Below are 12,723 nucleotides of genomic sequence, written 5' to 3'. Positions count from 1 at the left end.
CTGACGTGTGTACATACCCTTAAACTCACTGATGGTGATGTGTGTCAGGGCTCTTTATATCACTGAAAGCAATTGCAGATACCTGTGCAAATTAGTTTGGCAGGTGTGTCCAAATAAAGGCAAGACTACTTAAGAAGGCTGTTCCACATTATTAAGCAGCCTACATTTTTTGCCAAAATGAGAAAGAAAAAGGATGTGTCGGCTGCTGAGAAGCAACAAATTGTGGAGTATTTAGGTCAAGGCATGACTACAATCAACATTGCCAAGACACTTCATCGTGGTCATCGCACAATCAAGAAGTATGTAGCTGATTCCCAGCACACACGTGTGCATGCTGATAAGGAAAAATTGAGGACTCTTTCCAACAGGCAATTGTGTAAGTTTAAAAGAGCAGCTGCAAAAATGCCTTGTCATAGCAGCAGACAAGTTTTTGAAGCTGCTGGTGCCTCCAATGTCCCCAGAACAACAAGATGCTGGGTCTTTCAGAGGTTTGCAGCTGTGCGTAAGCCATCCTGTCGACCACCTCTATCCACTGCACACAAAAGAAACGGCTCCAGTGGGCCAAACGATACATGAAGACTGACTTCCAAACTTTTGTTCACCGATGAGTGCCGTGCAACGCTCGATGGTCCAGATGGTCCAGATGGATGGAGTGGAGGATGGCTGGTTGATGGACACCCCATGAAAACATGGCTAATGCACCAACAAGGAGGAGGTGGAGTAATGTTTTGGGCTGGAATCATGGGGAGAGAGATTGTCGGCCCATTTATGATCCCTGAAGGGGTAAAGATGAACTCCATAATCTATGTGGAGTTTCTAAATCAACACTTCCTGCCATGGTTCAAGAGGAAGAACCATGCTTTCCGCAGCAAGATCATTTTCATGCATGATAATGCAGCGTCTCATGCTGCAAAAAGCACATCTGCATCTCTGGCTGCTATGGGCATAAAAGAGGACAAACTTATGGTGTGGCCACCATCTTCCCCTGACCTCAACCCCATTGAGAACCTCTGGAGCATCATCAAAAGGAGTGTCTATGATGGCGGGAGGCAGTTCACATCTAAGCATCAGCTCTGGGAGGGTATTCTGTCCACATGCAAAACAATTGAAGCAGAAACCATCCAAAAACTGAAAATTCAATGGACGAGAGAGTTCAGAAGCTTCTTTCGAACAAGGGGTCCTATGTGCAAATGTAACATCACCTAGAATAAAGTTTTCACTTGAAAACTGTTTGATTTCATTTTGTAATAAGCTGATAATGCTTATAACTTCACAATTGACCATTTTTTTGTTCAAAATAAAAAAAAAAGGTTGAAAACTCTGTTGTGCATAATAATTTGGAACATACATTTTGAGTGTTTATTTTTTTTAAAAAGATACTGTTTTCATAGGCAGCTTGTTCCAAAACATTGCAATTATACTAGAATAGTAGATGACTGGAAAATAACAATGACTGCAATTCAGATAGGTAATTTAGAGAAAATATGAGAAAATATTATTTGCATAATAATTTGGAACACAGTGTAGAAGCACCACGCCAGCGCTGCAACATAAAAAAAATGCTGGAGTGGTGCTTTAAGATTGACGGTAGACATAAGTCCATTGAGTTCAACCTATAGCCTAACTTGTTAATCCAGAGGAAGGCAAGAACCCCATGATACGGATGTTAATTTACTTATATTAGGGGAAAAATTCCTTACCGACTCAACATGCGGCAATCGGACTAGTTCCCTGAATCAACGTCCCATCACAGAGTCTGCATCTGTGATTATGACTGCACCCTTGCAGGTGTAAAAAAGATCATTAGAAAGTTCTCTGTACCGTCCCTTCATATATTTTGAAATTGTAATAATATCATCCTTTATTAAACGCATCCTAATTTTGGGTACCTGCAGCTATAGGTTAGTCTCAAAGTGTAAGATAGGTCTCTTTCAGACGTCCTTTTATATCATATGTGAAAAAAAAAAATTCCCCCCAAATTTTAAGGTATCAGAGTTTAATCTATTTTTTTCACTGATCCATTCAATGGAATGGTCAAGTTTGTTCTGCAAATTGGATAACAAATGGAATTGTCTTTTTTTTTTTTTAGGTGATCAGTCAACCCCTTTAAAGAAGCATAACCATTCACCTTTTCTACCTGGCCGTTACCAATGTGCTGTTTAATTTTTGGATTCTCCAGACATTCCCTCACAATTTGTACACTGGGAATATGTCAGCTAGAATACAACATAGCCTGAAAAGCTGCTTAGAAGCCTGTGAATAACACAAAAGTAAAATTTTGTGGCTTTGGATCCAATATTATGCAAATCCGCTCATCTTTCTCTTTGTAGTTCCATTCCTAGTGACAGTATTGTTATGTTTTTTTACCTTTTATATTCAAAATAAGATTCATAGAAAAACAAATTTGAGAAAAAAAAGTTTATTTTTTTATTTTTTTCCAATGATGTCACCCCATCTCCTTTCACAGCAAAATGAATTCAATTTCTGATCTCTTCCCTCTGGAGAGTTCATTTTTGCATTTCATTTTCTCCTTCACTGGTCTTTTTTATGCCCCATGATGCCTTAGGTTGAAAAATAAAAGGTAAAGTGGAACATCTTTTATTTTTTTTATGTTAAAATGCTTAAGATTACAAAAAGAGGGTTAAATATTCAAATTGAGAGAATTGCCTTAAGTTTCGGAATCTGTAATTTTTGTGATGTAGAACTGGTAGATTCTCTTCTCTATGGAGGAAATAGGACAGGTGGAACATTATGACCAGTTGGTGCAAAACACCTTGGAAATACTGGACAAGTTCCCTCTTGAGTTTTTTTTTTCCTGTAGAATTATGATTACTATAGTAAAAGGCAAATATAGTGTTTCCTAAATGACTCAATGCCTATGCTAATTCATGGTAATTTATGAAAAACCCAAGAGAGATGACTAAGCAGTTGTTTGGTATAGAAGGACTAATGCACAATATAGCACCTTGTGCAGGAGGCTGTATGGCTGACACAAGACACCTCTTTGGCTCCATTCTACTTAGACAATCATATGGTACTTAGCTGTATCGTAAGATTATTCGTTCCATTGAGCAATTCTTCTAAGGGCTCGTGCACATGACCATATTTCCAGCAAAACATTAGATCGCAATTAGACCAATGTTATGCCATTGGGCTGTGCAGATGTCCAATTTTTTCTTCGGACAGAGCTGGTGCGGAGAAAAAAATCCCAGCATGCCGAGTTTGAACAGATATTCAGATCAGACTTAGCCATACCAGTCAACGAGTCCATCATCAGACTGCTCTCTGCCATCTGAGTGCAGTCCAGTTTCCATAGACTAACAGAATGGCGAAGACGGAAAATAGTTTTTCTCCATCTTCTCCGCATCTTAGAGTATGCTCAGAGTTTGATCAGAGTGTGATTTGCATTATTGACCCAATTCTCTTGGATGAGAGAGTACAGTATACGGTCTTGTGAACCTAGCCTTAGTCAGAGTAATATGGCTTCAACATGGAGCATGCTCTGAGTTCCACTCCTGGTTTTGGCACACAAAATACTGATGCAAAATACTGACATGTGAAAGAGGCCTAAGATAGACTAGCATGCTTGATCAGCGCTTCATTCAGCTGCGGCGCTCTAGATCCTCGCTCGTGAAATTGATGGGGTTCCGAATAGCTTTATGAATGTGATGTTATAAAGCCGTGCAACAATCTTATAAATATACTGTTCACCTCCACAGACATAAAGGATCACTAAACCTTGGGTCATGCAGAAAAAGCTGCAGACTGAGAAACAGCGAGGGCAATATTAGCCTTCAGAACAATTTTATTTCTCAACTTCATGCTCATAGCTTATCATTCCTTCAAAGAAGAACCCCATTATATTAATTTCCTAATCCAAATAAGCAGTGGAAGCGCTAAATGAACTAAAGATGATTGACATTGACAGTGGAATCTGGAATCCTGGATTATCCTGACATAGAGTAGGTGATGGCTCCTCCAGCAAAATGTTGAAACAAATTTATGCTTTTTGCGATTTGGGATTTTTGTATGTGTAAAATAATATCACCTTTATGACCCGTCAACTCTCCTGACATTTCTGTTTGAATCAATTCTTGCATTACCAAAAATCATGGAAAATCTTTTCTTAGAACTGATTTTTGTATTGTTCCTCTATTATTAGAAATAACATAAATATTACCATTTCCTATGTTAAAGGGTATGTCCCTGTACACAATGATATTGTCCTATCGGTGTGGTCAGTGTCCTACTGTGTAGGACACAACTATTGATGGAATTTCCAAGTTGTTAATTTATTGATACATGTATAGAAGGAATGACATGGCTAAGAAAAGATTATCCAGAGTTATTGTTTATTTAAAAGGAATTCAAGTACTAAGACATATGTCAGGTGATCAGACAGATAATTTCAAGTGAAACAGGAAAATAACATTTATCTCAATTCCCCCTCTTTTCTAAGCAGTGATGGTATGGGAGGTATTGAGCAGTAGAAGTAATGTCTGCATGTGTGGTGATCTAAGCATGAACATTCAGTTATTCAAAAATTGAAAAATGGTGGTACTCACCATTCGTAAAAAACCTATACTTTTATTGGAACATTATTAAAAAGGTGAAGAAAGAAAAGTTCCAGCAACGTGATACCTGAAATGTCAATTTATTAAATAGAAAAAAATCCAATAAAAAAATCAAAATCCAACACACAAAAACAAATCAGACACTTTTCAGACACAGCCCTTACTCGTAAGACTGTCTGAAACGCGTCTGATTTTTTTTAGTCATATTTGGATTTTTTTCTATTCAATAGATTGTCATTTCAGGATTCACATTGCTGGAATCTTTGTAGTATTTTTTTTTACCTTTTTAAGGACGTTACAATAAAAATATGTTTTTTTAACGGATGGAGAGGGCCACTTTTTTTGAAGAATCGATTGCCAAGACTTTATGAGAGTAGAGCACCATAATGTCTGCCTCCGTCATTTGGTGGGTCCGGTGCATTTTACATCGGAGATTCTGGGTGTGCCATACATATCCTCCTATTTTGTTTAATTACTAAGCATGAACATTGATGATTAATGTGATTTAGTAGTAAATTTCATGTAATGAGTGCACATACAGATTTGTACAAGGTGAACATTTTCTTGTATTTGTCCTCTATGGACAAATGATTTGCAAGTCAAATTCATATTACGAAAACTGCCTGTGCTCTTATACCAATTAGGCTTTCAGTCATTTCTCAGTAATTACCTTTCATGTCTCTTCTTTATCTTCAGTCTGAAGTTCATGGTGAAACAACTTGAGAATGGCGAGGTCAACATTGTGGAACTGAAGAAGAATTTGGAGTACACAGCCTCATTGCTGGAAGCAGTATATATTGACGAGACAAGGTGAGATTTTAACATGAATCATTTGCGTACTTTACTGCTCGATGCCTGTGCTGTGCAGTGTTTCCAATAAAGAGCGGTAGGTCAACTTGCTCCAAGTACAATTGTATGAGAGTATTCAGATGCCGAAAAGTGAAGGTTTTTCAATATTTTTACCTTTTGTTTTTGAGCTTGTAAGGACTTTTTTATAATATAGAAAACCCAAACCCATTGACTAAAAGTTTTAACTTGTTATTTTGGATCATTAGAGCACCAAAATGGGCTTACGTTTTTGCTGTCAAGCATTTATACACTGCTCAAAAAAATAAAGGAAACTCTTAATCCATATGTAGGATCTCAGTGTAGAAAGACTCAAGTTGATTTAAAGTGAAAATCTTTATTATCTTGTATTACGGTATGTCTTTGTTGCAATCAAAATCGCATATCTGTGGTCAATGGAAACCAAAATCTTCAACCAATTAAAGGCTGGATTACAAATCAGCCCGAAAATCAAAGTAAGGGATTAAAATCATAGATGGATCTAATTTGCACGAATTTCATCATGACAACTCATAATGTAACTCAGTAGTGTGTATTGGTCACATGTGCCGTCTGTAAATGCTCCTAATGAGAGACAGATGGTGCCTTGGGGGATCTCCTTCCAAATCTGAATCGAAGCATCTTCTGGATAGTCCGTAGTTCTACCTACCATTGATAAATGCACTGATACATATTTTCTCAGAGGTGTTGTAGTTAGATTCAGTACTTGGGACATGAGGGCCAATCATTGGCATCAATGACTTCATCAGCCAGGTACTGCCAATACACTCTGTCCACATGAGACCAGGCATTGGGAGTAACTAATGGCCTACTGCAAACACATAATGTCTGATAATGGCTCTAAGGATTTCATACTGGAAAATAAAAGCAGTCAAGGCATAGTTGGCTATCACTTTGAGATTTGTGAAACCCTGCAAGGATATACTACACCAGATCATAAGTGACCCACTGCCAAACCAGTCATATTGGATAATGTTGGAGAAAGCATAAGGTTTCCCCATGGTATCTCTAAAGTTCTTCACATCTGTCACATGTGCATAGTGTGAGCCTACTCTCATCTGTGTAGAGCAGTGATTTTCAACCAGTGTTCCGCGGCACACTAGTGTGCCGCGACACATGGTCGGGTGTGCCGCGGGGAAAGTTCCCCAAACTATGGTGCCCCCTTTGTTTTGTTCCCCGGCAATGCGCAGCGATGCGCAGTCACGGAATAACACATGCGCGAGCTTTGAACGCTCGCGCGACTTAATGACGTCACCGAGGCCGGCGCGTCATCCTGAGAGCGGAGAGACTCTCGCATTTGCCCGCCGCCAAGGTAATGCCCGCCAATAATGCTGTGTATAATCATTAAGTCAGCAACAGCCCATTAACCCCTTCCCGACCTTTGACGCCACGTAGGCGTCATGAAAGTCGGTGCCAATCCGACCCATGACGCCTATGTGGTGTCATGGAATGATCGCATCCCTGCAGATCGGGTGAAAGGGTTAACTCCAATTTCACCAGATTTGCAGGGACAGGGGGAGTGGTACTTCACCCAAGGGGGGGGGGGCTTCACCCCCTCGTGGCTACGATCGCTCTGATTGGCTGTTGAAAGTGAAACTGCCAATCAGAGCGATTTGTAATATTTCACCTAAAAAACTGGTGAAATATTACAATCCAGCCATGGCCGATGCTGCAATATCATCGGCCATGGCTGGAAACACTTACAGTGGGGCAAACAAGTATTTAGTCAATCAGCAATAGTGCAAGTTCCACCACTTAAAAAGATGAGAGGCGTCTGTAATTTACATCATAGGTAGACCTCAACTATGGGAGACAAACTGAGAAAAAAAAATCCAGAAAGTCACATTGTCTGTTTTTTTATCATTTTATTTGCATATTATGGTGGAAAATAAGTATTTGGTCAGAAACAAACAATCAAGATTTCTGGCTCTCACAGACCTGTAACTTCTTCTTTAAGAGTCTCCTCTTTCCTCCACTCATTACCTGTAGTAATGGCACCTGTTTAAACTTGTTATCAGTATAAAAAGACACCTGAGCACACCCTCAAACAGTCTGACTCCAAACTCCACTATGGTGAAGACCAAAGAGCTGTCAAAGGACACCAGAAACAAAATTGTAGCCCTGCACCAGGCTGGGAAGACTGAATCTGCAATAGCCAACCAGCTTGGAGTGAAGAAATCAACAGTGGGAGCAATAATTAGAAAATGGAAGACATTCAAGACCACTGATAATCTCCCTCGATCTGGGGCTCCACGCAAAATCCCACCCCGTGGGGTCAGAAAGATCACAAGAACGGTGAGCAAAAATCCCAGAACCACGCGGGGGGACCTAGTGAATGAACTGCAGAGAGCTGGGACCAATGTAACAAGGCCTACCATAAGTAACACACTACGCCACCATGGACTCAGATCCTGCAGTGCCAGACGTGTCCCACTGCTTAAGCCAGTACATGTCCGGGCCCGTCTGAAGTTTGCTAGAGAGCATTTGGATGATCCAGAGGAGTTTTGGGAGAATGTCCTATGGTCTGATGAAACCAAACTGGAACTGTTTGGTAGAAACACAACTTGTCGTGTTTGGAGGAAAAAGAATACTGAGTTGCATCCATCAAACACCATACCTACTGTAAAGCATGGTGGTGGAAACATCATGCTTTGGGGCTGTTTCTCTGCAAAGGGGCCAGGACGACTGATCCGGGTACATGAAAGAATGAATGGGGCCATGTATCGTGAGATTTTGAGTGCAAACCTCCTTCCATCAGCAAGGGCATTGAAGATGAAACGTGGCTGGGTCTTTCAACATGACAATGATCCAAAGCACACCGCCAGGGCAACGAAGGAGTGGCTTCATAAGAAGCATTTCAAGGTCCTGGAGTGGCCTAGCCAGTCTCCAGATCTCAACCCTATAGAAAACCTTTGGAGGGAGTTGAAAGTCCGTGTTGCCAAGCGAAAAGCCAAAAACATCACTGCTCTAGAGGAGATCTGCATGGAGGAATGGGCCAACATACCAACAACAGTGTGTGGCAACCTTGTGAAGACTTACAGAAAACGTTTGACCTCTGTCATTGCCAACAAAGGATATATTACAAAGTATTGAGATGAAATTTTGTTTCTGACCAAATACTTATTTTCCACCATAATATGCAAATAAAATGATAAAGAAACAGACAATGTGATTTTCTGGATTTTTTTTTCTCAGTTTGTCTCCCATAGTTGAGGTCTACCTATGATGTAAATTACAGACGCCTCTCATCTTTTTAAGTGGTGGAACTTGCACTATTGCTGAATGACTAAATACTTTTTTGCCCCACTGTATGTACCCCCCCACCACCACCGATCTCTCCGGTCCTCCGTCCGGTGCTCCGCTCCCCTCCGTCGTCCTGTCCGCTCCCCCGTCCTCCTGCCCGCTCCCCCCGTGCTCCGATGCCACCCCCCCGTCCTCCGATCCACCCCCATGCTCAGATCCCCCCCTCATACTTACCAGGCCTCCCGGTGTCCGTCCGTCTTCTCCATGGGCGCCGCCATCTTCCAAAATGGCGGGCGCATGCGCAGTGCGCCCGCCGAATCTGCCGGCTGGCAGATTCGTTCCAGGTATATTTTGATCACTGAGATAAAACCTATCACAGTGATCAAAATAAAAAAAATAGTAAATGACCCCCCCCCCTTATCACCCCCATAGGTAGGGACAATAATGAAAAAAAAAGAAAATATTTTTTTTTTCTTTTTCCACTAGGGTTAGGGTTAGAACTAGGGTTAGAACTAGGGTTAGAGGTAGGGTTAGGGCATGTGCACAAAAAAACCCTAAAAACAGGGAGAAACTGAGAACTGTTGAGGAAGAGCTTCGTGTGTGTCTTTCCACCATTCCTGCCAGGATATCCCTTTTGTGTTTATCGAAACAGGCCCAGGTTTCACACTGAGTGAGTATAAATACATTTAGAATCTATATTATTAACTATATGTAGAATATGTACTGTTTTAGTGTCATTTTGTGCCATTTTGGTTGGTGGTGTGCCCCGGGATTTTTTAAGTATAAAAAGTGTGCCGCGGCTCAAAAAAGGTTGAAAATCACTGGTGTAGAGAATGGAGGGCCATTGATCCCTCATTCATGGAATCTTTTCTGACAATTTGTTCACAAACAGTATCTCACTGGAGGTCATTGTGTAGGGCTTTGGCAGTTCTCCTTCTGTTCCTCATCTGTTTCTCATCTGGTCCTGATGCAGGGTCAATATTCTTCTATGGTTCTATCCAGCTCTCCTCCTGTAACTGTCCGTGTTCTTGTATCTAACCCATGTTCTTGAGACTGTACTGGGAGACACAGAAAACCTTTTTGCTACGACACGTATGGAAGTGCCATCCTGGGGGAGCTGGACCACCTGTAAAACCTGAATAGACTTTAGGAACTACCTCATTCCTTCAGTCGTGACAAAGAGAACAGCAAAATGCTAAACTATAAATTAATCATTCAAAAAGGATAATGCGAGAGTAATTGTCTGGCGCCACCACCTGCAAAACCATTCCCTTTTTGTGGCTTGCCTTACTGTTGCCTATTCAATGCACGTGTTACTTTACTTTGCATCAGAGTAAGCAAAATTGATTATGCTTCCTAGCTGGACTTAGTGATAGCCCTAAAGTTGCTGTTTAGTTGCAAAATAATATGCTCTTCAGTGTTGGGTACAATGGGTGCACAATCGTTCATCCAAGGAGCAGGTTTAACAACAATTACAAGCCACTATAAGGGGTTTTTCACTTTTAGAAAATTGGTCCTAAACAATCAAATTCTATAAAACAAAACAAATGAAAATAGTACTCAAGCTACAAGATTTTAGCTACAGCGATGATATTTTATCGATTGCACACGTCACCAATGCAATCAATCGCTAAATTTGGTGGCTCATGCCACTTCAATAGAAGGAGCTGATGAGTGTGAATTCCATCTGGCTTTGCTATTTTACATTGCAAGAAACATTTAGGGTCCACCTTTCTTAACCTTAAATACCCCTTTGGTATTGGTGTCTCATAGCAGTTGACCCTGTTGCAATTAAGTTGGACATATTAAACATACAATTAGAGCAAAAGAAAATAAGTCTTTACATGTCTATTGTTGTTGTCTTCATAGTACTGATCGTTCTTCTCTTCATTTACAGGCAAATTCTAGATACAGAAGATGAACTGCAGGAAATCCGCTCAGATTGTGTTCCCTCTGAGGTCAGAGACTGGTTGGCTTCTACATTCACACAGCAGACACGATCAACTGGTCGGCGGTCTGAGGAAAAGCCCAGATTCCGTAGCATTGTACATGCTGTGCAAGCAGGGATTTTCGTAGAAAGGTATCATGCCTCTGCAAATTCAACAATGTTTGACTGCCAAATGTATTAGTTCCCAGTAAGTACTGGTAAGAATATAAATCCTAGGAATAATGATGCCAGTGCTCAATAAATGTAACTGCACATAGGTGAACATCTATATATATATCTATCTATCTATCTATCTATCTATCTATATATATATATATATATATATATATATATATATATATATATACAGCCCTGACAAAAATTAAGAGACCACTGCACAGTCTTATAAAAATCAGCTTCTCTACATGTCTGACAGCCATTCCATTCCAGTGTCAGTTGAATTCCAACCAGAGTACACCTCATTCTACTTAATGTGCTTCTGATTAGGTGATCACCTGAACCAAATCTTATTTAACGAAGGAAAGTATAGAAAACACTTCTGTGGTTTTCACAATCCTCTTGCAATAGGACAAACTGGCAAAACAAATGCTAGTAATATCCCAAAAGTAATAGGAATGAAAAAATAACTTTTAACCATGCCCAAGGAGTTGAAAAGAAAAGTCTTGAGTGAGGAAAAGAAGGGCTCAATTCTGGCTTTAGTAGCAGAGGGGCACAGTGGGCGTCATGTTGCCTCCATCCTTAAAATTTTTAAGATGCAGTCCATTACAAGGTCAAGCAGCAAACATTGGGGACAACAAAGCTACAGATTGGCAGAGGATGAAAACGACTCTTCACTGACCGGGATGACATTAAGTGACCAACAAAAGAAATGGCAAATGGCAGCTGGGGTGAAATGCACAGCAAGAACAGTTCGTTACAGGCTCCTAGAGGCAGGAATCAAGTCATGTAAAGCTAGAAAAAAGCTTTTCATCAATGAGAAGCAAAGGAGAGCCAGACCGAAGTTTGCCAAAGACCATAAGGATTGGACCATAGAGGACTGGAGTAATGTAATCTTCTCTTTGCCCAACACCTGGTTGTCTTAATGGTTAGACGGAGACCTGGAAAGGCGTACAAGCCACAGTGTCTTGCACCCACTGTGAAATTTGGTGGAGGATCGGTGATGATCTGGGGATGGTTCAGCAAGGCTGGAATTGGGCAGTTGTTCTTTGCGAAAGATGCATGAATCAAGCCTCATACAAGGTTATCCTGGAAAAACAGTTGATTCCTTCTGCTCAGTCATTGTTCCCCAACTCTGAGGACTGTTTTTTCCAGCAGGACAATGCACCTTGCCACACAGCTAAGTCAATCAAGGTGTGGATGAAGGACCACCACATCAAATCCCTGTTATAGGCAACCCAATCTCCAGACCTGAACCCATTGAAAACCTCTGGAATGTAATCAAGAGGAAGATGGATAGTCAAAAGCCATCAAACAAAGAAGAACTGCTTACATTTTTGTACCAGGAGTGGCATAAGGTCACCCAAAATCAGTGTGAAAGACTGGTGGGAAGCATGCCAAGACGCATGAAAGCTGTGATTAAAAATCATGGTTATTCCACAAAATATTGATTTCTGAACTCTTCCTGAGATAAAACATTAGTATTGTTGCTTCTAAATGATTATGAACTTGTTTTCTTTGCATTATTTGAGGTCTGCAAGCAATGCAATTTTTGTTATTTTGACCATTTCTCATTTTCAGAAAATAAATACAAAATGTACATGTTGTCAGTAGTTTATAGAATAAAAGAACAATTTACATTTTACTCAAAAATATACCTATAAAGAGAAAAATAAGGCTAACTGAAAATTTTACAGTGGTCTCTTAATTTTTGCCAGAGCTGTATATATGTAAATATCACAACTCACAATTGCACATTTCTTATTTATCATTATGTATATGTTTCAAAAGTTTGATCTAAACTAAATAATATCTTCTGCCATGGTTTCTGATCTTTCTGCAGATTTGCCAATTTGTTCTTATTTTTAGTTTCTTATTAATAATACTTCCTCTCCTGAAACTTAAATAAAGTAATTTTTTGTTTTTGTGCATAAACAGAGGTATATCTTGTTTTTG

General features: G+C 40.1%; 1 protein-coding gene across 7 annotated transcripts in view; it reads left to right on the top strand.

Moving 5' to 3' along the window:
• PDE1B (phosphodiesterase 1B) overlaps nt 1–12,723 on the top strand; it is a 464,528-nt gene that overhangs the window by 360,928 nt on the left and 90,877 nt on the right. For all 7 annotated transcript variants that reach the window (XM_077297904.1, XM_077297903.1, XM_077297906.1 and 4 more), the window contains 2 exons: nt 5,271–5,384; nt 10,561–10,743. In XM_077297904.1, coding sequence (XP_077154019.1) covers nt 5,271–5,384; nt 10,561–10,743 — 297 coding nt within the window. The remainder of the gene's footprint in view (nt 1–5,270; nt 5,385–10,560; nt 10,744–12,723) is intronic.

The sequence above is a fragment of the Ranitomeya variabilis genome, chromosome 3, assembly GCF_051348905.1.
Source record: "Ranitomeya variabilis isolate aRanVar5 chromosome 3, aRanVar5.hap1, whole genome shotgun sequence".
Classification (NCBI taxonomy): domain Eukaryota; kingdom Metazoa; phylum Chordata; class Amphibia; order Anura; family Dendrobatidae; genus Ranitomeya; species Ranitomeya variabilis.
The sequence above is the reverse complement of the archived record's forward strand: the minus strand, read 5'-3'. Positions and strand labels throughout refer to the sequence as shown.